This window comes from Alternaria ventricosa (assembly GCF_023758065.1).
Source record: "Alternaria ventricosa strain BMP 2768 chromosome Unknown scaffold_4, whole genome shotgun sequence".
Classification (NCBI taxonomy): Eukaryota; Fungi; Ascomycota; class Dothideomycetes; order Pleosporales; family Pleosporaceae; genus Alternaria; species Alternaria ventricosa.
This window is the reverse complement of record NW_026055684.1, coordinates 1370080-1398063: the sequence shown is the minus strand read 5'-3', so window position 1 is coordinate 1398063 and position 27984 is coordinate 1370080. Positions and strand designations below refer to the sequence as shown.

Genomic DNA, 27984 nt, shown 5'->3' with positions numbered 1-27984 from the left:
TGCTTATTTTCTTGGGTGCTGGCTTCTGGCATTGTCACCTGTTCGCTTCTTCATGGTATGGGTTTTGTATATATCGCTGCATTAGATATATGACTATTCGAGAGTGAGCTCCAGGAAGAGCTTCATTTTACACCACAAATACTTGTTCTCGATTGGTGCATGCTTCGCTCAGGCTTCATTCTCACCGACACAGTGTGTGTACTGACTTGAGGTAATTTCTTGCTTGCTTGCTTGGCTTTCTAATGCCGAACCAAAATCAATGCACGCGCATACTACATGATTCGCTATTCCATTCGATATCTTACAACTCCGCGTAAACATAATCTATCGGGCGCCCAGATCCCACAACCTAAGCGTTTCGCCCTTTCCACCCCTCTTCTTGATGCCCTTCTCCTTGCCACCCTCGGTCAACTTCAACATGCATTTCGACACAGCCGCTAGGCACTCCAATACTTCGCTCATCCTGCCTGTCTCTAGCAGACACCTCTGCACCCACTCGTTACTCCTGTCCGCTACTACAACAGCTACCTCCATAGCCTTGATCGCGGGGTCCTTGTTCAGGAACCAGGCTGCCGCTTGCAGGACTGAAAGGTATGCGAGAATCATGTCTGGTATGTAGGCCTTTATCAACTCCCAGGTCTTATCTGTGAGGTATTCAGGGTCGGCGGCGGAGGCATCGGAGATGGCGGGGATGAGCGTGTCGAAGACGTTCGATATTGAGTCTAGGAGCGCTTTCGTGCGTTGGGTATCGGGCTTGTGTTTCGCAGAGGCCCCGTCTTTCTTGCGTTCAGCGCGGATTCTGTGACGAGGGTCAATTAGTGTACTCGACAAAGCGAAGACAGGATTGACTAACTGGATAAGTGTTTGCTCCTCTTCACGCCATTCGCGGAAGAGGACTAGTAGGCGCACAATCTGCTGAAGTGTGTAGTATGAAGTGCTACTCTGGCGCAGCGCGTTCACCGTCCTCCTGTGCCGGTCTGCGCTGGGCAGTTTAGCCATAGGAATAGCGGCAGCTCGGTCAGCAGTAGACAGACTGTCACGGTGTTCATGCAGTCGCTGCTCATCCTGCTCCTCTGCTCCTGGCATTGTGAAATCGAAGGGGTAGCCGAGCAGGGCTTCTGTCCTGGACAAAGACAGAGTCTCGACGCTTAGATCACCGATGACCTTCTCAGCGGCGGCAAGTCGACCGTTGACTGAATGATATGTCAGCAAGTTTCTGGTTGTGCATGTTAGACGTGACTTACGCAGGAAGATGATTAGCGCGCTCTGCAAGTGTACAAACGTATTCTCGTAATCCTTTGCAACATAGCTGTACCATTGCACCGAATCGATAACAACCTCGTCTTGTGGGCTTATCTCAGCACCGTCAAATGTCCGCTTGACACGCACGCCCGGCCATAGCAGCTGCTCGGTCGGAAGTGTAATCTTCTCTAAAATGTTGAACCGCTTGATTGGGTTAGTGATAACGCCATAACCATCGTTGGTGAAGTGCGTAAATCCACTATCCCGCGAAGCAAATGTGAAGCTCTGCGAAATGACTTGGACGACATTAATTCGGTATGACTCCATCAGCGCAACGGAGTGCCGTTGCTCAGAGCTGTTCTTAATATCGGGGAGCACGCGCGCAAGACTGTAGGCTGCTCGTTCGTCGATGAGTTGCGCGGCGTATAGTGGTATGGTATCGAACCGTTTGGTGAGGCGCAAGAATTCGATGTAAGCTGTGATGACATTGTCCATAGCCAGGAATTTCTTGTCCTGCTGTGTGTCCTCGAAAAGCGTGTGCAATCCTTTGCGAAGGATAATGAAGATGTGGACAATAATGCGGAAAGCGTGTGGATCTTTCGCAAGAGCCTGGTAATATGGCTCTGCGTGGTATGTGCGATGATCACCGGCGGGTATTGGGCTTCGGTCCTCTTCTGGTGAGTCTGGGTGTATGATGAGACTGTGAGGTCGCTCGTCCTTGTCGAACATGTCTGCAATAGCCACACCGACCTTCAGCATCAGATCATCAGCGTCCCTGCCAATTAGCGCGCTCTGGATGAGTTTGATCGGCGAGACCGCTTGCGCTGCTGTGCTCTTCTGCTGCTTCAGAAGCCCCATCACCTTCTCCGGTGATCTCTCCCAGTCTCCGATATTCGCGACGGCGTCCTGAAACAGAAACTTCTGAGTCAGGTTCTCTGTCACTCGATTCGGGTGCTTCTTCTGGAGGTATGAGTCGAATCGCGAGAGAAGAAGTGCGTTGTAGTGCGCATATAGATGGTCGTCCCAGGACCTGCAGACAGTCTGTACTTGCTTCAAGTCTCCACTCAACAGTCCATATACAGCGCCTTCGTATGGTATCCGAGCCCCCCTTGCTGCGTAGAAGGACATGCGGCGGAATAGATAGCCAACCGTCGGCCCAGCGACATTCGGACCACCTTCAGGATGGCCCTCGTACGCAGCTCCAATGCTGACACCGCGCCACGACTCGTTTCGCTCGTAGCACCAGTCGACGATTGTCTTCCAGGGTAGTCCCCGTCGCATCATTTCGTATGCGACCATCCAGAGAGAGCGCTCGTAGTACTCATCGCTCCGTTCGAGTGCGCGCTTCTGCCTAGAAGGAGCGTCTGGGTCCAGTTGGGTAACGAGATTCGCGGTCCTGTCTGAGGTCTTGAGATTCGAGTTGATCGGCTTCAGAGGTTGGTCTATGTCGTCCATGCGCTTCGCCTGCTTGATCTTTGTCTTCGTCTCCAACCATCCGCTGGTCCATGTGTGCGCGCCCTTTCCGGAGTGTTCCTCGAGCCCTGTAATAATCGCCTTGACGTCGCTGTCACTGTCGCGCGCTGTTTGTTCCAACCAGCGAAGGACGAGCGCCTTCTCTTTCGCCTGGTCATCCTCCAGCAGAAAGCGATCCCAGATCTCACTATTCTTGCAGTATCTCGCACTTCCCCCAACCTCTTCCAGTTGCGCTTGCTTCTCCGCAGCCGAATCGGTGCCAGGCTCGGGGTTGTAATGTTCGATGACCAGCTTCAACAGTTTCCATGTCGCAAGCTCAGCCTGCCATTCTCGTAATTCTCGAACGTTCGCGGAGACGGAGGCGGCGCTGGGCTCGATGGATGAAATGACAGATTGGGACGACTGGCCGAACAGACTCTGGCCTGGGTTGTCTGATGCATCTGCCATAGTCTGTATTTGTCGACGAACAGTCTTGCTGAGGCTTCCCTTGTTCTCCGCTTCGGTCGTTCGCTTCAACTCCTTCACGTGTGATTCCGCAACGTCTTGGAACTTGCCGACCAGCTTGACGGTGGTCTGGTATTTGGCTTTCTTCGATTCGTTGCCATGGACATGCCAGTGGTCTACTCGTTCCGCGAACTTCTCCACCTCTTTCCCTACACGTTCGGCCATTGCGCGCAGCGGTTGTAGCGGATCGTTGGGTTTGGCGCCGTTCGTGGCTCGGGATGTTCCGAAAAGGAGCGCATTGTTGTTGTTGGACTGAATGAAATGTCAGCACCCATTGGAGCGAAGTTGGAGGTGTCTCGGGAGGCAGCAGAATCTCGCTGATGACTTACCTGAGCTGCAGTCGGCTGCGACTGACGCGATAATGATCGTGAAGCCATGGCGGGTGGGAAGAGTATAAGTTCGGAGTGGCGGGAAGAAGGCGATGAGACAGTCTCAGTGGTACTTGATCAGACGCGCCCCAATGACGTGTTGGGAGCTGCGATGCTCGTGGTTGACTGCCCCAAGCCCATCACAAAACACAAGTCGCGCGCGGACGGTCCCTGCCCACTAGCGCGTCGCCAAGCTTCGGCGCGCTAGTGAACATAAAACTCAAAATCTGCCCTTACCCAGAGTCTCTCGGCACAATGTTTTCACAGGATGGCGCCTTTAGAGTCTCGTCAGGAATCTTCAGTTTCTCATGACGCGCTCGTGCTGTCCTAGATCAATGCGCTTTCTGGTAACCTGGCTGGACTCCCAAGTGGGGGATGACAGTGCGGATGATATAGGAAGTGATACATCCCATAAGCTAACGAGCGTTTTCTCGAACGGCACCCGAATTTCTCCTGACACCTCTCCGTCTGGCCATTTCGGCTTATACATCTCGATGCGCCAGCCTCGCGAAGGAGCTCCTTTCCCATGAATGTACTCTGGCAAAAACGCATATCTATGATGTTGGCTGTCGCTGGCATTCCAATATGCATGAGCCAGACGACAGCGGATACCATCTGGACGCGACGCTGCGTACCGTCCACTTCAGAAGAACCGTGCCCCGTCGCGATACTGCTAGTGACGCGAAACTTTTGCATGGAGAGGCAGGGGATTCATTGTCAATCGCAGAAAGAAGTTCCAGGCGTTTTGATTTGTTATGTTACACGGCCTATAATTACACGGGGATATGTATACATCAGTCTGCTCGAGGTTATGATATCCCTTTTGCACGCTGCTCCATCTTGAGTCTGAGGTGTCGTTAGAGCTGCCGATGAGTTGAACGGATCTCGAGACTCACCTGAGGAGCGAATATTTCGGACAGCTCACAGTGCTAGCATTCTCTCCTTGCTCTTTGTAAAAGGCGTTGCAGCACTCGTATAGCGCATCAACCTGTTCTTGGTCAGGTCGCGTTCAAAGTCGTTCTGTGTTCAATGGCCCGCCTGTGAGACATGGATGCGTACCTCTTTTCTGCACTTCTCCTCGTTGTAGTTATTCTTCTGTATGCAGTCTACCACTTAGCTCAGTATGATACAAGTTAACTAGATACACACTTTGAATTGCACATGCTCTAGGATGACACGGAGGATCTGTCCTCAAGTCCTTTTCCATTTCTCCCTTGGGTCTCGTCAATTTGGTACTCGCCGCCGGTTCCATAAGCGTGACATCATGAGCATACCATTGTGAAGACAACCAACAGTCGCAGCGATGCAAGAGTCGCTATGCAAGGTTTGTAAAAGCAAAAATCCAGAGGCAAAAAAAGATAGCGAATCGGTAAAAAGACAGGTGAGACGAATTATGTCGTGCAGGTAAAGGTGATGAAGGTGAAGCCGGTTGGTTAAGGCTGGCCAATGCTTTGAGAGCGAGACCCCACTAATTCTCAGTGCTTCCACCTCGTCGTCGTTGCGCTTTCCTCCTGCACACAACTCCTCACGCGTTGCCACTGCTCCTACATACACCCGACGCGTCTGCCCAGCCTCACGAGAGTCTTCTATCACCCGACGTAATCAGCACCAAAGCGCCGGTATTAAGGTACGGCTATCTCCGCACTATATAAAGCAGCCTCCCCCACGACAAAACGGCGCTTCCTCATTCTCCACCGCTTCCGCTGGATAGCCGACTGACCTCGCCGAACAGCCCTACTCGACCGCTCTGCGACCCAACACCTCACTTAGACACCCACGCACCTCCCACGCCTCAAAATGTCTGACAACGGTTCGCCCAACGTGCAGCAGAAGCCTGAAGACGGTGGCCAGAGCGAGCACCTCAACATCAAGGTCACCGATAACAACAACGAGGTCTTCTTCAAGATCAAGCGCACCACTGCCCTTGGCAAGCTCATGAACGCCTTCTGCGACCGCCAGGGAAAGAACATCTCAAGCGTGCGATTCCTGTTCGACGGCCAGCGCGTAACAGCCGCGGACAACCCAGACACGGTACGTGAGAGAGTTGCAGTCATATACATACAGCGAAAGGCTGCGCTTCTGCGACAATTGCTAACGCGACACAGCTCGACATGCAGGACGGCGATACCCTTGAAGTCCACCAGGAGCAGATTGGTGGCTGCTGACCGGCGACCCTCCGCGACATTGTGCAGAAGTCCTTACATCTGCACTAAATCTCGACACCCAGCGGCTAGGCTATTACCTTGTATACCCACGAGTGCGACCTGCCGAAGACCTACGAGGACACGATTGCTTTCAGCGGCGGCGATGGCGGAAAAGAGGCATGGGTTTTGCTTTCACATATGATACTATGGGTTCGGGCGTCACGGATTTACCAAGCCCGCCCTTGCGGCGCGATTTGAGTCTTCATGTATTAGCTCATGGTGCGCCATAAGCGAGAAGGATTGAATTCACTACATACATTCCATGACTTACATGTACGTGTCTTGGACTAAGCTGCAATGTGCGGCAGGTGAAGATCAATTCTTACGGTATTCTGAGTGAAGAAGAGGTTCGGTCTAATGCCTAATACAATAGGTGCTCAATCACCCCCATGTGTAGTGAAAATAATAAGCCAGCACTTTCATGCTTCATCCAGATCGGGCCAACCTTTTACATTTAATTTACAGATTTTCGTAGACTATATGTACAATAATACCAAAACTACATGCCGAGCATAGTCTGAGCATATGAGCATTCAACGGCTCTAGTCATCCCAAACAGCCTTCTTCCTGGCTTCCCTCTCTTCCGCCTCCTTCTTCTCCCTCTCCCTCTCCTCGGTCCTCCTCTTCCTCTCCTTCTCCCTCATGACGCGGTCATACTCCCTCTCCTCCTCAGTCCTCTTCGGCGCTCTAACGCCCAACGCACCCGCAATCATCCTCCCGGCTACCGACGTTGTCTTCTCCGGTCGTTTATCTGGGCCTCCCCTGCTCGAACTCCGACTCCCACTATCGCTCAAACTGGAGTTCAAGTTGTACGGAACATTGTCCGGGTATTCGAACTGCGTGGGACTGGCAGGTGTAGGCGGCGGCGGGTTCGGCGGGTTATCGCGCGAAGTTGTGGTGCTCAGAGGTTGTAGAGAATCGTGTGGTGAGCCTTTCTCTGCAGACTTGCCGAGGTCTACATCTTCGGTCTCAGTATCCGATCCGCTGAGTTCGGCTTCCCAGCTATCTGCGACGGGCTTGGATTTGGGCTTCTGCGCGGTTTTCTGCGGATGCGAGGCTGAGAGCTCAAGGTTGCCGAGGGTGTTTGCGATTTCTGGGGGTGACGGCATGTTAGTCGGTGCTTCTCCATTTGGACGTGTAATGCACGAAAGTGCTCGATGAGGGAGGTGCGTACCTTCTTCGCTAGGTGTCTTGTTCATTGGCGCCATATTGTTTCTTCCGCTGTGCGTATGCCGTGTGCCGTATGCTGTGTGTGCTGTAATCTTGGGAGGGTCGTGTGAGGCTTGCGATGATTTGCGGGGTAAATGTTCCGGTTTCTTTGAGCAAGATGTCGGTCGGATGCGGGGACGATCAATCGTTTAACGCTTCTGACTCTAGTAAAATGGCAGTAGCAAACTGTCAAGCAATTGAGGGTGCAAACGGGAACTTAAGAGTAAGGGTTCAACTGAGCCTTGGAAACTAATTATGGAAGTCCACGGATCGCTCCATTGTACGAACCGTGGAACTGGCTAGCTTTCCCCTGCGCCGATTGCCCGCGAGATAGGGTGCCTGTGGGGAAGGGCGCGCGTCACAACGCACGACATGCTTTCGACGTCAGATCGATTGCTTCATTTAGCTGTTAGACCCACTTTCTCGATTCTAGAACACATGTTGTTCGAACAAATATAGATGTGGCTATGGCCTCGTCTGCAAGGAGGGAGGCGGTTTGCGCAACACGTACGTGCGTGTTCCTACATTATGGACCGATGGACCCTGGAAATGGAACAAAGTGATATTCAGGGGATAAAGCCTAGACTTTAGACTTCAGACGCTTACTACGGTTCCACACCACCACCTTGTACAATGAAATTTCTCGAGCTCATGCTTGGAATGGAACCTTGGACACCGTGAGCCATGACAGATCCTAGGCCAGCAAATCCTTTCCTCCCTTGTCAATCTACATATCTCAGCGTCCTTTTGAGACGTCATCACCGATATAGAGAATACTTTTCTGAGAATTTGGAGAGTCAGCGGAGTAGTAGAGCGCAGTATTTCGACAAGCAGGGCGCGTAACGCAAATCTAAGTTCTTTGAAGATTGAAACAATGGTAGGTATGTTGCCGAAGAGATTGAAAAGGGAGAAAGGCGTTTGGGAGTCAACGAAGAGAGGCTTGAAGAGGAGCAAAACAACAAAGAGGGGCAGAGGATCCCTCATGAAGAGATGTAAGTGACGCAGACAGGGGGTGATGTGAAAGCGCTTGAGAGTGAAAGCCTACACCGTTACTGCAACTCAAAGTGTGTTCGTCTGCCATTCGACAGCATCGTCTTAGTCTATCAGCTACAGTTCAAGCCAAAGAGAAACAACATGCATCTACAAGCACACCACTCACATCGAGATGTTTCACACTCCATTCCCAGTCTGAGGCAACTCTCGCTTCAGCTCTAGTTCCAGCCTCTTATGCGTCAGCTTCAGTATCGTGTCAAAGCCTATGCGAGTGGAACCATAGTTTTCCGCTGCCCGCACTGCCAGAGGAACACCTTCAGTCTCAGCGACAGACGATTGAGAGTCTGCATTAGGAAAGGATGAGCGGGTGAGCCATCCCGGGGCTTCCAGCTTCCTTAACTCGTCCCTCGCATGCTCAGACCTTGACACAACCAAGGGCACCCCCACAGATGAGTCGAAAGTATGCATACATCGCGCAGCATGCTTAATCATCTCGACAAGCTCTACCGGGTATGGGCCCATCGGGCAAAGTCCGGACTGGTACCATGTGCTACTCGGGCGGAGTATAGGTAGTTGCAGAAAACTAGGTAGTTTGGAAGACTGCTCAATGAGCGACATTGAGTAAGCATCATCTTTCCACTCAAGATGCCGTGGTACGTAGTATATCGACTCTACGTCATCATCCATACCCGAAACGTGACCATTTATCTCGGATCTGTAAGTGGTGTGCATGTTGAAGTAAAATCCGGCATCTATGCGGCATGTGTCCAGAATGTTTGGCGAAGGCTGATCTGGCAAATTAGTTCCGAGGGAACGGGAGGGATGAGTCACCGTGTCGAGGACGATCCTAAGTATGTACGAGTAACATCCGAGGTCTTTGATCGTTTTTGGTGGCAGACTTGATAAGACAGACTGCAGGAACCCCCTTTCGTTCGGAGTCAGGATGTCCAAAACCGAAAGGAACTTTGGAAAGTCGTAGGTAGAATTACGAATTGCGTTCATCTTATTGTATATGTGAACCAGTGCACATTTTGTCTGTTTTGCAACAACTACAATGTCTGTTAGTAGCGCTAACGGAGCACGCTGGTGTCTGCGATCCTACCGGAGTATTTGACAGCAGATCCGGACCCAGCTCGCTTTGCCTGAGATAGCGATTTGTTGTAATTACGGTTCCAGAACTTGACACATCCGGTGCAGGGTGTTTGCTTTTCGCACTAATTTTGGTTCTTTAGCCACGTTCGCGAGGTCATGGAGAAGAAAGCGTACCTTTTTCTTTGCGTGCTCACAACGCGTACAAGAACCACCTAGAAGAGCGAGCTCCTGCATGCTCTCCTTTTCTGACTTCGTTCGACGTTCTCTCACTACCCGGAACGTCTCTTTGCCTTCGAGAGGAACGATGTTTACTGACGATAGTGGAATTTTCGCTCGTTTTGATATACGCTGCTCCCAGCCGCGTAGCGTAAGCTCTCGATCAAAATCGTTGCACACAATTTGTTTGCGTTTAGCTGATGAAGCATGCCTCTGAGTCAACGGCTGTTGTACGGAAGCAGAATTCGCGATATGCCAGACCATCGGCTGGGTCGATGAAAATGGCGACGCAGAGGGCGTGGGCTGTGTGAGAAAATTACCCGGTGGTGACGGTAAGTGAAGCTCCGTATCGGGTGAAAGATTGAATCGGACAACGTGACGCCACGAATCAGTAGTATTATTTTGTAGTCTCGTCCGTCCGTATTCGGCGCTACCAGCAAGTGCCATGAAAAAGTCAGAGTCGCCGTTGTAGGCTTCTTGAATAAAGGAGTCGTGGTCATTGGTATGAAAAGAGTTGAATTCGGGTGGGAAGCTGGGAGCGGAGGTATGACATGTCGTACCGAGTGCGAGACCGTCATAGTCGGGCGTGTCTACGACAGTGCTCGGGCCCGGGATATCGCGATATACATCCTCAAAAAGATAGTCTTGATGGAAAGGGAAAGTGGTGGCTTGCGAATAGAAAGTGCTGTCAGTGATCGTATCCACCAGAGTCTGGATGATCGTGGCATTAGACTGTGTTCAAGTTCCGACACTCTCGAGGTCTGGAATATTATAGGACTCACAGGCTCTTGGGATTCAGTACTTGTATGACCATACGTCCAAGCCAAATAGTCACACTGGCTCGCTTTTGGCGAGATGAAGAACATGTCTGCTTCTAGCGTTTGTCCTTCAGGTACTAAGGACTGCTCTAGAGGAAGTAGGTTCGTGCTTGACTGAGGAAACATGCCATCGTGCCATTCAGGCGATTGATCAAACCAACTCGTGTTCAGCCCAGTCGCAGAGCAATCTCCATACATCGAGGCTGTATGTAAGCCATCGAAATCAGAAAGATACCTCTCATCATTCGAAGCTGGATCACCGTCTTCCATGTGGATGTCGCTTGTGGGCCCAGCCATGTCGACAAGGCTGGCTATCTAGGTAGAGTCGACGGACGGGGCTGATAAAACACGATCCAGCTAGAGGTAACGTATAATCGAAAGAGATGGTGTAGGTGAACAGCAAAACCGCAGCCTGAAGAGCGCACATGCAAACATATTATAGGAGCGAGCGACATTGTTGACAGCAGGTCAGCGAGAAGCCAACCGTCGAAGTGCGCATGGAAAAGAAGGCAAACGCGCAGCATTCTGCAGCCACTTGCACGTTGTCGTCTTGGCTCGAGGTTCCGACATCTCAAAGTAGCCTAGTTTTCACTCCGACAACCGCATCCGCACTAGCGCCGCATCGCCTGCCATCACCATACAGAAGCCGTTGCATGACCTGTGTGACAAAGGTTCCTAGCATCAGAGCAAGAATATCCTTCCGACATCTCGAATTGGTCTAGCGATTAATTGAGCGGTGTCCCTCGTCTTGTTCCGACACTCGCAATAGGTATAGTCAGAACACAGCCTTCCAAGACCGTTGCTCATCGATATGTTATCCGGGGTACTCAACGACACGATGGATAGCCACCAGAGAGAGGTTATAGCAACATGTACAGTAAGTACATATATGCTAGTAAGCCTCTGACTTTGGGTAAACAGACATCTCGCTTCCCACAATTACAAACAATCATACACACTCCATTCACGACTCCCGCAAGCCTACATGACCATGTCTCCGATACCCTGGACACGAAGCGAAGTTCTCGAGCTGCTCACCCTCATCGCAATGATCATCATCTCCACTATCGCGGCTGCCTGGCACATATTCATGAACTACAAGGTGAGCTTCCTTTCGAAATCGCGTGTAGAGTTCACGCTGACTTCGTGCCTTGGTCTCAGATCCAGCGACGCCTTGAAAAGACAGGAGGAGGGAACTCGGCGGGGCCACTCTTGTGATATTGGAATGCACGGAGAGAGCGAGTGACATATGATGTGAGAGAAGCTACCGCAGGATATACAAGCCATAGTGTTACAATACCACTGTATTTGAACTAGAAGTTACGATCAGACTGTGACGAAGAAACAACGAGAACTAATGATACAAAAGCAAGACACGAACAATGCTCGCTGAATCAGACAATAACGCCGCTGATCAGACATGCAAATACCCATGGGGTATCGTCGAAACAGTTATGCCAGACCCAAACTCAATCAATCGCAAGCCATGCGAGATAATAATCAAAACACCGAGATATGCAGTGCGCCACATGCGGCATCATTACTTCTTTATAGACTGGAGCCCATTCTTGGCTCCTCATCACTTCGTCGGATACTCATTTTCTTCTTCGCTTTGCCCTTCTTCTTGGCAGCCAACTCATTCGGTGGCGATTGCGTACCGCGGCTGCCGATCTGACTGTCGCCTTGCTTGAGTCCCTTCACTTCCTGAAGCATGTCGCGGAAACCTTCCTCGAGTGTGGTCATTCGCGCAAGCATGATCCTGCTCATGCGGTTGGACTCCGAGTCGTTGTCGCTGCCCTTCTGCATCTCGTGTGCTTTCATCCTAGCAGCCATCTCGAACTGTGTGGTGAATGATGCAGGTAGTCCGTTGAGGTTGCCAAAATTGGGGTTGAGGTTGTTGTCTCCAAGATCTGACGCCAGATCCAGGGCAATGGCGTTAAACGAGGGCTCGCGTGCCCCATGGCTTCTAGACAGCAGGTTGGACGATATCCCGCGTGGTGGCATGATTGCACGAGGACGAGAAGGAGCCGCAAGAGGTGGGACACTAGTACGCTTTGGAGTTTTGGCACCTGTGCCACTTGAACCGTCGAGACGTCCGGGAGTGGCCGTACCAGTGGCTGTTCCACTGCGAACGCCTGTCCTTGGTCGCTTTTCGGGGGATGGAGCGCGGGAAACGTTCATATTCTCCTTGACAGGGCTGAAGAGAATCGTGCTTGTGGACGTGTTACGGGCATGTCCTGGTTTGGATCGCCTCTTGCTAGGTGACAAAGGCGTTTTCGCTTTGAAGCTGGAATCAGAGGGCGACGCTACAATGGCAGGTGTACGGCTTTGCGTTTTGGGCAAGACAGTCATCGGCGTACGGAAGGATTCATCTTCAGAAGACTGATATCCTGTCTGAGGCCTCTTGCTGTCTTTCTGACTTGCCTCAATCCGTGGAGTAACTTGCTGATCAGAACTTGCGTCGTCGTCCTCGTCGTCTCCATCAGCATCCGTCTGCTGCGGCACCTCCTCCATGACCATAGCTAAACTCAGATCTGGTTCTTCTTCCTCTGCTATAGCTGGGGTCAGTGGAGTCCCAGTGTCATCAGGGTCAGAAACCACAGTCCTGGTAGCGAGTGGGTGCCTGCGCCTTGGCTGGCCGGCGGTCTTCGTTCGCCGAAGATGTGGCCGATTGGGCCCTTCAAGTCGGTCCAAAACTGATCGTGAGTCGTCCTGAGGTGGTTCGTTCTCATCATCGTCGCCCATTTTCCTCATCCAATCGGAGACGACATTGCCCGAGTTCCTCCTAGGTGTTGGATAGCGGGGAGTCGGTTGGAAGCTAGAGTCGCGGAAAGGCCGCCGGAACACTTCCTCGAGTGCCTGGTCCTTCTGGAAGGTAGTGACGGATGGCTCGCGCAGGCGCGGACTGAACAGCTCAGTAGGGCCTCGAATGCTGAACGCAGGCACAGGCGCTTTGGATTCAGCCCGACCCCGTTGTTCAACCAGATCAGTTGGACCGTATGATAGATGTGACAGAAGAACACGCTCGTAAAAGAAGATTACGAACAGAATAGGAAGATGGGTCAGCTTGATGACAAGCCGATTCATGCGTAGAAACTTCTTGAAGGACATGGTGTACTTGAGCGGGATCAATAGCCATCCAATGATGTTGGTAGGCGGAATGTAGGAGAATAGAGCGTCCGACTTGACCATGGAGATGGTGTTGACAGCAAATAGGAACTGATGCTCTTCGTCGGCATTCTTGACGACTGCCATGAATGAGTTTGTCAACACCGTGATCAGGATAGTGACGATAAGGAAGTGACAGATGAACAGGAACAGAGCAAGCATAGTCTTGCCGAGGAAATTGACCTCACCCCAAAGATCCCAAGCGGCGGGTGTGAAACCCATGACCAGCTGGAAAATGGCGTACGCGGCGTCTGACGCACCAAGATCTCTCTTGAAGGCCAGACTGAATGCGACGAAGAAACCACTGCAGCTTATCACAATGAGGACGAGAATTGCAACCAAGTCCATGGCCATCATCTTAAAGGCAATGAGCAGCTGCGAAAAGTATCGGTAATGATCCAGTGCAGAGAAGAGTCGGGGAAAGAGTAGAACAGCGGTAGATCCAAGTACGTCATATGCCATGGCGGCAACACTATGGCGACTGACGTCGGGCATGAGAATTCCGTAAAGGCGTAAGACGTAGTAGGCCATAAACATGAGGAGGATACCTAGATCAAAGGCGTTCCACACACTCATAATGTATAGACCGAAGCCTTGCTCGGAGAAACCGACCACTTCGTCAAGCATGTATCCAGCACTCCAGAACCAGAACAGGACCTCGAGGGCAGTGATGTCCTCTGACTTCTCCGCCAGTACCGCCAAGAAAAGACCGAGCATAATGGCGAAGGAAAGCGTCGAGAACAGGTTGCGGTAGCGGGGAACACGAAGACGGGAGAGCTTGAAGAGGGAGGCATCGTGGGGATCGTAGAGGGTCACTGTACGGCGGAGTAGCGCAGCGGGCGGAGGGAGTGGAGGCGCGGGCTTGGTGGGCGACAAGCGACGAGATGGGCCTGTTCGCGGGGAGGCGTCATCGCGGGTGTTGTACCCGCGCTGTTGAGGGGAGTCTGGCTTCCGGTGTAGATTGTCGGCTGCGGAGTGGAAGACGATGGTGCCGGCCCAGATGGCTTCCAGCTGGCGTACTACCAGAGGATGGGCGAGGAACTTCTTCGCCTGCGCGCGAATAGCGATCTCGAGAGTGGAGATGCGCGCAGATCGGTAGGCCTGTCGCGACCAGTTCGCGCCGCCAGGGGTGTTGTTACCGCGTCCCTGCACCATCATACCCTGGAGCGGGTCGAAGTCGTAGGAGAGGGCATCGATGAGCTCGCGCGTGGAGAACTCTTTGAGCAGGCGCATAGCCAGCAGCTCGCATATGAGCGCCCGCGTCTTACTGACGCCCACATTGCCTGGGTTCTCCTCTCCTTCCTTCTTAAACTGTAGGCAGTTGGCGAGCAAGCAGTACAGGAGACCGCGCGAGAACTGGTCGGAGCGAATTTGCTGCTGGATGGGCTTGACGAGGAACTGCGACACCTGCGGGGAGCGCAGCTGGTCCCATGATAGCGTGGTTTCGCATCGCTGGACGAGGATTATGCGGATCGCATGCGTGGTGTTGTAGATGGGTATGCGATCTGGGGGTCTTGTCAGTGCGATGCAGAAGCAAGCATATTTGTGCGCCTACCCAAGACTTCAGAAGAAAAGACGGGCAGTAAGGGTCCATCCCGCTGGCGATCTTCGTCTTCGTCGTCCTCCTCGCCTTCATACTGCGCTATGGCATCCTGCTCATCCTCGTCGTCTTCCGAATCTTGCCCATTCTGGCGGCGGCGGTAGCGGTCGATGGCCGCAAGCAGAGGCGTCGTCTCAGAGGGCCGGCGTGACTTTTGGCGGAAGAATGAGGCGAACATGTCACTACCTCGAGCCTCTAAAGGAAACGGGATTCCTCGTCAGCGTCGGCGTAGGTAGGGGAGAGGGACGGGGTGCGAGTTGGGTGGGGAGTGTGCTAGGTTTCATCACGCACGGGAAATGAAGCACAAGCAAGAGGATCGTGAAAAGGGCTCTTGCCTACTTTCGTGCCACGCCGACCTCACCGCCTGCGAACTCTAGCCCGTCATGCGCCCTCGTCGCCGTCGACAGAAGATGCAGAAGGGAAAGGCTCGATCCTTATCGCGCGTCGTCCCTCTCCCAGACGCGTCTGCAGCCAATAGACGCGCCCGTCGACCACATGCCGACAGGCCCTGCAACGCGGGGCGCCGCCAAAAGCATGTCTAGAATGCCATGTGAGACTCGCCCGGGGCACGAAGCGCCATTTTCAAAGTCGTCATCGCGACGATTGCCCTGAAGTGGGTATGCTAGCACTCTGGGGTGCAGCCTGCCTACATATAATACCTCAGATCCTCCTCCACATGCCTGATGCAGGTAGTCTGCCCTCGCCCTTTGTCACCACACCAAAGACGAGCTGATCAAGTCTCCCACCATCACGCCCTCATCTCATCTGATGCAAAGTCATTGCTCAGAGCCCCCACGATGCGGTCTGATGCGGTCAAGAATCCCGCGATCTAAAGGCATCTAGACAATCGCGATCGATAAATACCCTGACAGCTACCCTGCCGCTCGCGTCTAGGGCGAGGCTTGTGGCCCTGCATGTCTTTTCGATAATTGCTAGTTCTTATTTGTCATCCAGCCGCTGTCGGACTCGAAAACACCAACACCAGAGTCTGCGATAGCAGCACGCATCCTCACAGATGCCTTTGCGCGCACAGGCACGACAGACGGTGATGCCATCGTACATGAGCGAGCCGTTAGATCCTCCGAAGATCATTTGCCGCTCCACCTCGTTAAAGGCGTTCCCGCTACTCGCGATTGGCAGCTTTGGCGATGCCTGCACTTCGTCTCACACCGCCATGCGCGTCCTTGCCCACGAATTCTTTGCTGAAGATTTGCATGCGCCCTGATCTCGATGCAACTGCATGTGACATTCGCCCGTTCGAGCCTTGGAGGCTACCAACTCCGTTGTAAGGTCATCCATGGCATAGGCGGAGATTTGGTAGGACATCAATTTCAGCGCTTCTGAGCAGCACGATGAGCAGACCCTCCTCCGATAGAGATCAACGTAAAATATTTTCTTCACTACCAGAGTTTTGGTCAAAATGCTCGGCGAGCCACAGAAAGGCCGACTAACTCGTCATTCGCTAAGGTGGGGGGCAGACCAATCAACCCCGCCATGCAGCGGCAGCTAGGCTACTCACGTTTTTTCGTTGCTGTGAGGCTCCGAACTTTTTTTTTCTGAGGCTTCATTTCTTCTCTTCTCTACAATTGCCTGGCAGTCTCGCTTCTCAAGGGTACCATAGCCCTAGAGCTGTCACTTATACCCTCAATTATGGCTCCACAGCCCGACCAAAGCCACGACTTGGCTCTCGAGCTTCAAGATGGCTATGTCTGCTTCGGAAACAGCTTCGGTGCTGACAAGAGCATTTCCGGAGAGCTTGTCTTCCAGACGGGCATGGTGGGCTACCCCGAGTCCATCACCGACCCCTCCTACCGCGGCCAGATCTTGGTCATCACATTCCCTTTAGTAGGCAACTATGGTGTGCCCTCGCGGGAAGAGATGGACAACCTTCTCGAGGGCATCCCAGCCCACTTCGAGTCTAACGAGATTCACATTGCGGGGTTGGTAGTCGCTACATACGCCGGCGAGGAATACTCGCATCACTTGGCCACCTCTTCGCTGGGCGCATGGCTCAAAGAACAGGGCGTGCCCGCCATTACCGGTGTCGACACACGAGCGCTGACCAAGCGCATCCGAGAGGAGGGAAGCATGTTGGGACGCCTCATGCAGAGGACTGGACCATCCCCCTCCTCCACCACCCTCACCAACGGCGCAGTGAACACCCAGACTCTCGCTGACGATGAGGTGGACTGGAGGAGCAGCTTCGAGCAAATCGAATGGCTCGACCCCAACAAGAAGAACTTGGTCGCTGAAGGTATACAATAAGCGAATTCGTATAGAGATCTGCCCTAACACATGCATAGTCTCCATCAAGGAACCCAAGCTCTACAAGCCCGACCCTGCCACTGCCCTCAAGCACCCCTCCGGCCGCCCCGTACGTGTCGTCACCGTTGACGTCGGTCTCAAATACAACCAGCTCAGGTGCTTGGTGCGGAGAGGAGTCGAAGTTCTCCAAGTTCCGTGGGACTACGACTTCCCTCAGCTTGCTGGTAAGGACTACGATGGTCTTTTCATCTCCAACGGTCCCGGTGACCCAGCCATGATGGAGTCCACCGTGAAGCACATCAAGACTGCCATGGACGAAGCCCGCACACCTATCTTCGGTATCTGTCTTGGTCACCAATTGCTCGCCCGAGCTGCTGGTGCCGACACAGTCAAGATGAAGTTCGGTAACCGTGGTGCCAACATCCCCTGCACCAGCTTGCTTACCGGCAAGTGCCACATCACATCGCAAAACCACGGTTACGCCGTAGACTCCAAGACACTGCCCAACGGCTGGGAAGAGCTTTTCGTTAACGCCAACGATGGCAGTAACGAGGGTATCCGACACGAGCGCAGGCCTTACTTCAGTGTGCAATTCCACCCCGAGCACACTCCCGGTCCCCGCGACACCGAGTACCTCTTCGATGTCTTCATCAACACTATCCAGAAGGCCATGACATCATCTGAAGTCTTGTCAAAGCCTGTTGAATTCCCCGGTGGCACCTTTGAGGAGAACAAGAAGCTCACTCCTAGGGTGGACGTCAAGAAGGTGCTCGTTCTCGGCAGTGGAGGTCTGAGCATTGGACAGGCTGGAGAGTTCGATTACTCTGGCAGTCAGGCGATCAAGGCTTTGAAGGAAGAGGGAATCTACACCATCCTGATCAACCCCAACATCGCCACTATCCAAACTTCCAAGGGCCTTGCTGACAAGGTTTACTTCCTGCCGGTGAACGCAGACTTCGTCCGCAAGATCATCCAGAAGGAGCGACCTGACGGCATCTACGTAACATTCGGTGGTCAAACCGCCCTCCAGGTTGGTATTCAACTCAAGGATGAATTTGAAGGCCTTGGCGTCAAAGTTCTCGGTACTCCCATTGACACCATCATCACCACAGAGGACCGAGAGCTCTTTGCTCGCAGCATGGAGTCGATTGGCGAGAAGTGCGCCAAGTCTGCATCTGCCAACAACGTGGAAGAGGCTATGCGCGTTGTCAAGGACATTGGCTTCCCTGTCATTGTCCGAGCTGCCTACGCTCTTGGTGGGCTCGGAAGTGGTTTCGCCAACAATGAACCAGAGCTGCTCGACCTCTGCAACAAGGCTTTTGCTGCCAGCCCCCAGATCCTCATTGAGCGCAGTATGAAGGGCTGGAAGGAGATCGAATACGAAGTCGTCCGAGACTGCAGAGACAACTGCATCACAGTCTGTAACATGGAGAACTTCGATCCCCTTGGTATTCACACGGGAGATTCCATTGTCGTTGCGCCGTCGCAAACTCTGTCTGACACCGACTACAACATGCTCCGAACGACCGCTGTGAACGTCATCCGCCATCTCGGTGTTGTCGGCGAATGCAACATTCAGTACGCACTGAACCCCTTCTCGAAGGAGTACTGCATCATCGAGGTGAACGCTCGTCTGTCGCGTTCTTCCGCTCTTGCTTCCAAGGCGACCGGATATCCCCTTGCTTTCGTCGCTGCCAAGCTCGGTTTGAACATCCCTCTCAATGAGATCTCCAACTCAGTCACACGGTCCACCTGTGCTTGCTTCGAACCATCGCTCGACTACGTTGTTGTCAAGATTCCTCGTTGGGACTTGAAGAAGTTCACTCGTGTATCCACCCTCCTCGGTTCCTCCATGAAGAGTGTTGGTGAGGTCATGAGTATTGGCCGAACGTTCGAAGAAGCCATTCAGAAGGCTATTCGCGAGATCGACCCCAGCAATCTTGGTTTCAACGAGACTCCAGCTTTGATGGAGATCGACCAGGAACTTCAGACGCCTTCAGACCAGCGTCTGTTCGCTATCGCCAACGCAATGAAGGCCGGATACAGCGTCGACAAGATCTGGGAGATGACTCAGATCGACAAGTGGTTCCTCAGCCGCCTGAAGTCTCTTAGTGACTTTGAGAAGTCGATGGCGAGCTACAACACCGTCAGCATCACCATGCCATTGCTGAAGAAGGCTAAGCAGTTGGGTTTCTCCGATCGCCAACTCGCCAAGTTCTGGGCCTCTAACGAGCTTGCCGTGCGTCGCGTACGCGTTGATGCTGGTATCTTCCCCGTCGTCAAGCAGATCGATACAGTCGCCGCTGAGTTCCCCGCTGTGACCAACTACCTCTACCTGACGTACAACGCCAAGGAGCATGACATTAGCTTCAACGACAAGGGTGTCATGGTGCTCGGTTCTGGTGTGTACCGTATCGGATCTTCGGTCGAATTCGACTGGTGCTCTGTTCGCGCTATCCGCACTCTCAGAGAACAGGGCTTCAAGACCGTCATGTTGAACTACGTAAGTACTGACCTTTGCTATTACACTTTCATTTGCCATCTTACCCCGCATCTTTGTCTGCCCAAACAGCTGTACCGGATATACGACAAGGTAGCCTGGTGCTTTCGCAACATTTTCGTGGTTCGATCGCAAACCACTTAGATCTGCGAATACCTCCAGGCTATCACGAGGAATTTCGTACTTCCCTCTCTCCGTCACTGAACACCTCCTGGCTACAGCCAAATAATTTCCTTATCCCCCCAAACATTATCGTCTATCGCCAGGCTGGGTTCAAATACTAACAAGTCGATAGAACCCAGAGACCGTGTCGACTGATTACGATGAAGCAGACCGTCTCTATTTCGAGAACATTAGCGTCGAAACAGGTAAGTTATGACTTTCTGAAGTGCACATGAGACATATATTGACTTCCTACCCAGTCATGGACATCTATACCATGGAGAACTCCAGCGGCGTCATTGTCTCTATGGGAGGCCAAACCTCCAACAACATCGCTCTACCCCTGCACCGCATGAACGTCAAGATCCTTGGTACCTCTCCAGAGATGATCGACAACGCGGAGAACAGATACAAGTTCTCTCGTATGTTGGACCGCATCAACGTCGACCAGCCCGCCTGGAAGGAGCTTACCAGCATTGACGAGGCGATGGAGTTCTGTGACCGTGTATCATACCCTGTCTTGGTTCGCCCCTCATACGTCCTCTCCGGAGCGGCCATGAACACTGTCTACTCGAAGCACGACTTGGCCAACTATCTCAACCAAGCCGCGGATGTATCCAAGGAGCACCCGGTCGTTATCACCAAGTACATCGAGAATGCCAAGGAGATTGAGATGGATGCCGTCGCTCGCAACGGAACCATGATTGGCCACTTCATCTCTGAGCACGTCGAGAATGCCGGTGTTCACTCTGGTGACGCTACGCTGATCCTGCCACCGCAAGATCTTGACCCTGAGGTATGTTGAACACACAAAGTAATCGTGAACTAAACTAACAGGCTTAGACCATTCGTCAAATCGAAGACGCTACCAGGAAGATAGGGGCTGCGCTTAACATCACGGGACCCTACAACATCCAGTTCATTGCCAAGGACAACGAGATCAAGGTCATTGAGTGCAATGTCCGCGCGTCTCGATCTTTCCCATTCGTCTCCAAGGTCATGGGCGTTGACCTGATCGAAATGGCTACCAAGGCCATGTCAGGCTTGCCTGTCACGGAGTACCCACCTACCAACATTCCCGCGGATTACGTCGGTGTCAAGGTTCCTCAGTTCTCCTTCTCTCGTCTCTCTGGTGCTGATCCCGTCCTCGGTGTCGAGATGGCTTCTACTGGTGAAGTTGCTTGCTTCGGTCGTACCAAGTACGAGGCCTACATCAAGGGTCTTATCGCCACCGGCTTCAGGCTGCCGAAGAAGAACATCCTGCTGTCCATCGGTTCATTCAAGGACAAGCTAGAGATGTTGCCATCGATTGAGCGTCTGCACAAGATGGGCTACAACCTCTTCGCTACCGCCGGAACTGCCGACTACATCCAAGAGCACGGCATCCCGGTGAAATTCTTGGAAGTACTGTCCAGTGGTGAACACGACGAGCAGAAGCAGGAGTACTCCCTGACTCAGCATTTGTCCAACAATCTCATCGATCTGTACATCAATCTGCCATCAAGCAACCGCTTCCGTCGACCCGCCAACTACATGAGCAGAGGATACCAAACCCGTCGTATGGCTGTCGACTACCAGACTCCTCTGGTCACGAACGTCAAGAACGCGAAGTTGTTGATTGAGGCAATCGCTCGTCACTACGACATGGAGATCAGCAAGGTGGACTTCCAGGAGTTCGCTGCTGCCCCTGGAGCGCACGACTCGTCCTCCGGGCCCATGTCCAAGCTCAGCGGCTCGCTGTCACTGCAGCAGCTTCTTGCAAGGTCGCCTTTCAAGAGGGAGCACATCACCTCGGTCAAGCAGTTCTCACGCGCAGACCTTCATCTGCTCTTCACCATTGCTCAGGAGATGCGTCTTGGTACCCAGCGTCAGGGCTGCCTTGACATCCTCAAGGGTCGCGTCCTATGCACCCTGTTCTGTGAGCCATCGACTAGAACATCTGCTTCTTTCGATGCGGCCATGAAGCGTCTTGGTGGTGAGGTGGTCGTCATCAACGAATTGGTGTCGTCTACGCAGAAGGGCGAGTCCATCGCTGACACCATTCGCACTCTGGGTTGCTACGGCGATGCCATTGTGCTGCGTCACCCCTCTGAGGAGTCGATCAACATCGCCACCAAGTTCTCAGATGTCCCAATCATCAACGCTGGCAACGGTAGCCGCGAGCACCCCACTCAGGCTCTTCTCGACATCTTCACCATCCGAGAGGAACTTGGTACGGTGAACGGCCTCAACATCACTTTTGTCGGTGACCTCAAGTACGGCCGAACAGTTCACTCCCTTTGTGAACTCCTCTCCCACTACGATGTCACCATCAACCTCGTCTCGCCCGCGTCTCTGCCCATGCCATCGGGCGTCACCGACGCTCTCAAGGCCCGCGGCCAGCTGAACAAGGTCACCACTGAGCTGACCGACGACATCGTCGCTTCATCAGACGTCATGTACTGCACTCGTGTGCAGAAGGAGCGCTTCCCGGATGTCGCCACCTACGAGGCTGTGAAGGATGCGTTTGTCATTGACAACAAGCTGCTGAAGGGAGCCAAGGCGAACATGATTGTCATGCACCCGCTGCCCAGAAACAACGAGATCAATGAGGAGGTGGACTTTGACCCTAGGGCGGCCTACTTCAGACAGGTAAGTCTCACCGCGCTCCAGCCGAACATTCCCGCTAACATGATCGTAGATGAGATATGGCCTGTACACGCGTATGGCGCTTCTCGCCATGGTCATGGCTCCTTAGTCAGACCATGCAGCGCACGATTTCATGGCAGGCGTTTGACGGTTTTCACGGAAACGAACAAAGCAACAAAAAGTTCTGCTTCATCCTACTTTCCTTTCGGGTTTATACCATCTTATAGACGAGCATCATCAACAGATACTGTAGATAGATACTCAAGCATTTACACGGGAGTTTTGGTCGTAGGTCAAGGGCACATGTATGATGTAATTTTATCAACATCAGGATGGGGGGAAGCTATTTCATTTTTTCTTCAGCATTTCTCGGTGTTATTCTTCTATTATGGGTTAAGAGGGGGAACTTTATTTCATTTTTACTTCGATCTCTTCTGGCGTTGGGTGGGTCCCTCATCGAGGTTAGGACTTGGATCGGTATCGGGGTGCATCATCGGAAAGCCAACTAGGGGCATTATGGAAATGGATCTGCATGGTACGGAGTCGATGGAATTGGGCACAATATTGAATGGGAATGGAAATGGAGGTAGTAATTACTACTGATAATAGGGAAGACGCCAGACGCCTCGCCCTTGGTGTATACAATGAACAAATCCCCCACGCGCAAAGTCGTCAGGCTTTGCGTAATCGCATCAAAACTTCTGAACACGTCGTATGCTCTTCGTGAAGGCCCTGCCGCATATCTGATAACCGTCGTCTCGTACCTTTGTCGGCGCGACTTTAGTGACCGAGGCATCGTCCCCAACCTGTTATTGGTTAGCGTTTTGTTCGAGAGATCGCGCGCTACGAAGGTGTTCGCTTTCAGGGTGTCACCGTCTACACGAGGCAGGCGGATACACACTGATAACGAGCACCTTCGTGAGATGTCCACCAGGGGCACCGGGGGTGGCAGGGATCCGTGCGAGCTCACAGTCGCGTGAAGCAACGAGTGAGCTCACGGATTCCTGCCATCCACAATGAACTTACCAGGAAGACCACAGCCGAAGCCAACAAAGAGATAGATCAAAAAGATGACGACGAGCGTCAGCAGCACCATCAACTTGACGTTCTTCCACCACATCCGCCTCTTAAGCGTCCTCGACCGGACCCTAAAGTCGCGCGCGTTCTCGCCCAACCTGCCGGTCTTGTCGACCAGCACACTCATGTGCTCACCCCTCTCCAGCACGCGTTCAATGTTTTCCGTCATGATCTCTCTGACACCCTCAATCTCGCGCTGAGCAGTTCTGAGCGCATCCTGCTGACCGGCCTGCGTACCACCCTGCTCGACCATCATCCTCTTCAGCGCGCCATTGAAACTCGCGCATCCGTACGGCGGCAAGTCGTGGAAATTCGTGCTCCCAGGCTCAAACTCAGCAAAGAACTTCTTCTCGAGGTTCGTCAAGAAACCAAAAGGTATGCGCTGGCCGAGGTCGCGCTCAGCAATGACGAGGAAAGTCAGGCCGCCAGCTGTCGACTGGTTGTTGGGGAAGTCGGAGGGCGACTTGACGAGGCAGTGAATGAAGAACTTGGATTGATCGATAGTCTTATGGGCGGACTTGTCGTGGGCGATGCGTGGGAGGACGAGCGACACGAGCGAGGAGGCGTTTGAAGAGGCCGAGGCGGTGTGTTCGGTGAGGACGGTGGTGTTGTGGGCTATGCATGCGCTGTGGTATTGTTAGTCATGTTATCTACAGTGTATATCATGTAGTAGGTATATCGTACTAGAGCAGCGGCGTAGAAGAAGACGAAGACGCCATGTTGACGGCTGGTGGAGGAAGACCAGGGCTTCTGCGCTTAGCTGGGGGTGCTCTTGCTCGTTTGCGCGACTTGGGGTTGGAAGGGGCTTTTGAAAGGGCGATGAGGCCTCGAGAGACTAGGTCGTTGTGATGGAGTGGGTCCTGAGTGGTGATAGTAGCCGTTGGCTGTGATGGTGCAGCTGCGGAAGGAGAGCCACTAAAGCTGGGGATGCTGCCTCTAGCCATGTGCGTCATAGCCAAGCCGGTTCACGCCTGATGCGCTAATGCGTGGAACGCGCTTGCCGTGGATGGATGGATAGATGGGGAATGGCTTGTGATTTTGATCGCTTTGGCGTCTGCTTGCGCGTGCGAGAGAATTGTCGCGAGTACCAATTGCGAGGACTGCTCTCCTTTCAATTGTGGTGGTTGCGGTCGCGTCGCGTCAAGGATCTGCCTGTCAGATTTTATTTGGGTGATTCCGTTTGCATTGCACCTCGACACCCCACACTGCCCGGCGCGCGCATACAGTCAGGTTACACAGACGGCTAAGATATAGCTTTCATTCAAAATGGTTCGCGTCAAGAATCGCTACCTAGTGGTCAACTTCCTATACCCAGAGCCTCCCGCCAAGAGCAAGACGCAACTCCCAGATGTCATCCAGATCCACTCGCCGACGCCTGATGCCCTGAAGCAGGGCGTCATTGTGCGCATGATACGAGACGGAGTAGAAGACCTATTTGGTGACTATGGTTCGGGTATGGTCTCTTCGGGTCTAAAAGGTGCGTACTCCTCTCAGCCTCATAATCGCCTTACTAAAGCACAGCCAGTCAACTACTACTCCCCCTCGACCAGCACGGCCATAATACGATGTCCACGAGACCACTACGAAATGGTCTGGGCAGCCCTCACATACATCACCCACCTTCCCAAACCCCTTGATACACCTGTCGTAATAAGAGTCGTAAGAGTTAGTGGCACAATCAAGAAGGCGGAAGAGGAGGTCATCCGACAGTCACAACATATCATCAAGAGAGCAAGAGCTTGGGATGGTGTTGGAGAGCTGCCGATGCTACAAAGTGTGGAGAAGGCCGCGGATAAAGAGAGACAGCGTGAGAGCGAAGTGCTTGCTAGAGTAGACGACGGAAATGAGAGCGAAGATATGAGCGAGTAGGTGCAAGCCTCATCTTCCTCATACTCCTCCCATTTGCTATGCCGAGCCTACTGAACAGCGGGTAGCATCATTGCACGCCCCTGAATGCTCGGCGGCGCACCTTGCCTATGTCCCTCCTTACGAAAGTGTCCTGGGCTAGGGAGGGAAGATGCGACACCGCGCCGCATACTTGGTAATCTCCACGGCTTCCAAGATGTGCAGTTCGAGCGATACGTGTACCCACTATCGTCGGCCGTATCCCTCTGGTAGAAGGCGTCTCGGCTCAGCCTACGTATACTCTATACCCACTTGGATGGGCGAGCCTCAGGCTCAGCAAATGAACCATCTCTTCTCTCGATATTATATCTAAGCAGTAACCGTGGAGCCCAAAAACCGAGCTCACAGGCATACACCGTTCCCCAATTCACTAGCAAGTTCTTAGAACAATGGGTACTTCAAAGGACCTCGACAGGGAGGATGGAACGATACGGCTGTAAAGCAATTAAGCGGATAGCAACATCTCACGAGATAAATTATATACATTTTGATACAAGGCTCTATTCATACATGACGCAGACCCTTAGTTCGGTCGCAACATAGCGATTATACTCGCCGTGATAACAGCTCCCGCCGCAGCACCCTGGAGAATGGCGCTCGTGTAGTCGATTCGTCGCATCGAAATAACGCGATCGCTCACAATGTCGTGTGCTATGAAGCTCGCCTTTTGTTGCAAGCTTTCCAGCTTGGAGCGAGGAGCGGCGTGAGATGGCGCGCTTTCTTCAGCGACTGCTATGCGCTCCTCGGGTGTCAGAGCCTCTTCTTCCGGGGTGAGCGTCTCAGCTTCTGGAACTACGGTGGCTGGCAGCGGGTCAATAGCTGCTTCGGGGACGGCTTCTGGGATAAGGTCCGCTTCGACTGACGATCCATTGTTTGTACCAGCTGTTGGAGACTCCTCAATGACCTCAGATACTACAGGCGCCGCGGCTTTTGCAGGTGCGTCGGTATGATCCATAGCCCGGTCGATCTCCTCTTCAATCGCTGCGAGTCCTTGTGTGGCTGATGCGGGCGCTACTGCTGCAGCACCGACCGATGGTGTCGCAGCATCCATCGCAAGCTTCTGATGTGCCTCCAGCGTGTTCTTGATCTCCCGGACCATCCTCCTCCGCCGCCATGGCTCCAGGATAGCCAGACTCAATAGCAACAAGAAGATGTTGACACCCATCAGGCCAAACGTAACCCATGTACTGTTCCTCCGAATAGTATCGCTCCAGATTTGCTCTTCATGGTATTGTGCACGTTCCCTCTTCTCCAGCTGTGCTCGCGCGTCCTCCAACGCGTTCTCGGCGTTTGCGACGGCGTCTTTGGCCTCGCGAACGGCTTGGTCGTTGATGTGTTCCGAGCGGATGAGAGCCATGTAGCGTTCGAGATCGCCGTTTGACCAGGAATGCTTGCGTTCGAGAAGAGCAACAACTTCCTTCTGCGAGGTAGCCTGGTGGGCAAGGGCGGTATCGAGGGCTTGTTTGGCGGAATCAATGGCTGAGCGGCGGGCTTTGACGAGTTTCTCTGTGTGGTGTTAGCTATCGCATCGCCATAGTAGGCGATTTGTCATTGTACCTTGCTCTTTGATCTCCCTCCTGAGTGCTTCTACCCCGGAGTAGTCGGTGCCGGTGTATGTGTTGACCTTTTGCGTGACCACAGCAAGCTTCGGCAGCAGCTCATCCATGGCCTCGGAGAAGCGCTTGGAAAGACTCCATCTCTGCTTCTCTTGGTGTGAAGGCAAGTGTTCGTCCGGAACGCGAGCAATATTGTCCAAGGACTCGTCCTTCTTGGGTGGTTCTGGCTCTTTTGGAGGGGGTTCTTTGACCTCAGGGACGGGGGCATCCGTCAATGCCGCCACCGAAGTCTCTGCTGCTCGTTTGATAGCTTTCTGATCCTCCAGTAGAGCGTTGAGCCTCTGCTCTAGTCGCTTTTGATCCTCTGGTGATGGTGTGGATGCTGATAGTCTGGTTGGAGGTTGCTGAATGGGATTCGCGTCGTCTGCGGGCGGTGGCATTGCGATGGGATCCGATGGTTTGGGTGGTTTCCCCTCTTCCATCCATCTTGTCGAGCTTGTGAAAGCACGCCGCGACCGATTCGCGGATACATTGGTGCTCAATTGTGTCTTTCCATCCCACCTCGGCGCACCAGAAGCTGTGCGATACCTGTAACTCCAGCATACTGACGATGCGCTGCGGGCGACATTGCTGAAAGAACGCGAAGAAGGAGCTACTGTATTGGCGATAAGCGAGCGTGAAGCATGCTGAAGCAGTGGCCTCATTCTTGTCTCTGCCCTCACATGGAGAGCGCCTGAGCTGGATGACGAATGACGAAAATGCGCCAAAATGCGGACCCCCGAAGCGGGCGGGCGGCGTCGCAGCGAGCGCTGACGTGCCAAGGCGCGTGGGGTTGCGGCATGACGATGACTGGCCCTCTCAGCTCTAGCAACCCGTCCCTTATTTGCAGACTGCCGGCATTCCGATTAAGGGTTTCCTAGCGCCCCTTGCCTAATCTTTTAGATGGTGTTGATATCTGGCGGGGTGCTTCTCACTCCTACATTCACACTTCCACCGTAAACCAG

General features: G+C 53.1%; 8 protein-coding genes across 8 annotated transcripts; 3 read left to right on the top strand and 5 right to left on the bottom strand.

Annotated features, from left to right (window-relative positions):
• Positions 1 to 324: 324 nt before the first annotated feature.
• On the bottom strand, positions 325 to 3596 carry J4E93_003160 (uncharacterized protein; the record flags this gene model as incomplete). Its single annotated transcript, XM_049341100.1, has 4 exons — positions 325 to 799; positions 854 to 1193; positions 1245 to 3471; positions 3549 to 3596. The coding sequence occupies 4 exons, from the start codon at positions 3594 to 3596 to the stop codon at positions 325 to 327; spliced, it is 3090 nt and encodes a 1029-aa protein (XP_049201982.1).
• Positions 3597 to 5384: 1788 nt separating this feature from the next.
• J4E93_003159 (uncharacterized protein) lies at positions 5385 to 5752 on the top strand (the record flags this gene model as incomplete). The annotated part of the gene is made up of 2 exons (XM_049341099.1): positions 5385 to 5618; positions 5693 to 5752. The coding sequence occupies 2 exons, from the start codon at positions 5385 to 5387 to the stop codon at positions 5750 to 5752; spliced, it is 294 nt and encodes a 97-aa protein (XP_049201981.1).
• Positions 5753 to 6333: 581 nt separating this feature from the next.
• Positions 6334 to 6990, bottom strand: J4E93_003158 (uncharacterized protein; the record flags this gene model as incomplete). Its single annotated transcript, XM_049341098.1, has 2 exons — positions 6334 to 6884; positions 6966 to 6990. The coding sequence occupies 2 exons, from the start codon at positions 6988 to 6990 to the stop codon at positions 6334 to 6336; spliced, it is 576 nt and encodes a 191-aa protein (XP_049201980.1).
• Positions 6991 to 11667: 4677 nt separating this feature from the next.
• Positions 11668 to 15065, bottom strand: J4E93_003157 (uncharacterized protein; the record flags this gene model as incomplete). The annotated part of the gene is made up of 2 exons (XM_049341097.1): positions 11668 to 14792; positions 14843 to 15065. 2 exons carry the CDS (start codon positions 15063 to 15065, stop codon positions 11668 to 11670), a joined length of 3348 nt encoding a protein of 1115 aa, XP_049201979.1.
• A 1472-nt stretch (positions 15066 to 16537) lies between these two features.
• On the top strand, positions 16538 to 22551 carry J4E93_003156 (uncharacterized protein; the record flags this gene model as incomplete). The annotated part of the gene is made up of 6 exons (XM_049341096.1): positions 16538 to 17141; positions 17191 to 19655; positions 19948 to 20020; positions 20075 to 20610; positions 20658 to 22445; positions 22495 to 22551. The coding sequence occupies 6 exons, from the start codon at positions 16538 to 16540 to the stop codon at positions 22549 to 22551; spliced, it is 5523 nt and encodes a 1840-aa protein (XP_049201978.1).
• A 671-nt stretch (positions 22552 to 23222) lies between these two features.
• Positions 23223 to 24238, bottom strand: J4E93_003155 (uncharacterized protein; the record flags this gene model as incomplete). Its single annotated transcript, XM_049341095.1, has 3 exons — positions 23223 to 23248; positions 23469 to 24145; positions 24204 to 24238. The coding sequence occupies 3 exons, from the start codon at positions 24236 to 24238 to the stop codon at positions 23223 to 23225; spliced, it is 738 nt and encodes a 245-aa protein (XP_049201977.1).
• A 547-nt stretch (positions 24239 to 24785) lies between these two features.
• J4E93_003154 (uncharacterized protein) lies at positions 24786 to 25388 on the top strand (the record flags this gene model as incomplete). Its single annotated transcript, XM_049341094.1, has 2 exons — positions 24786 to 24996; positions 25045 to 25388. 2 exons carry the CDS (start codon positions 24786 to 24788, stop codon positions 25386 to 25388), a joined length of 555 nt encoding a protein of 184 aa, XP_049201976.1.
• Positions 25389 to 25947: 559 nt separating this feature from the next.
• Positions 25948 to 27420, bottom strand: J4E93_003153 (uncharacterized protein; the record flags this gene model as incomplete). Its single annotated transcript, XM_049341093.1, has 2 exons — positions 25948 to 26930; positions 26982 to 27420. The coding sequence occupies 2 exons, from the start codon at positions 27418 to 27420 to the stop codon at positions 25948 to 25950; spliced, it is 1422 nt and encodes a 473-aa protein (XP_049201975.1).
• Between the last annotated feature and the right edge of the window lie 564 nt (positions 27421 to 27984).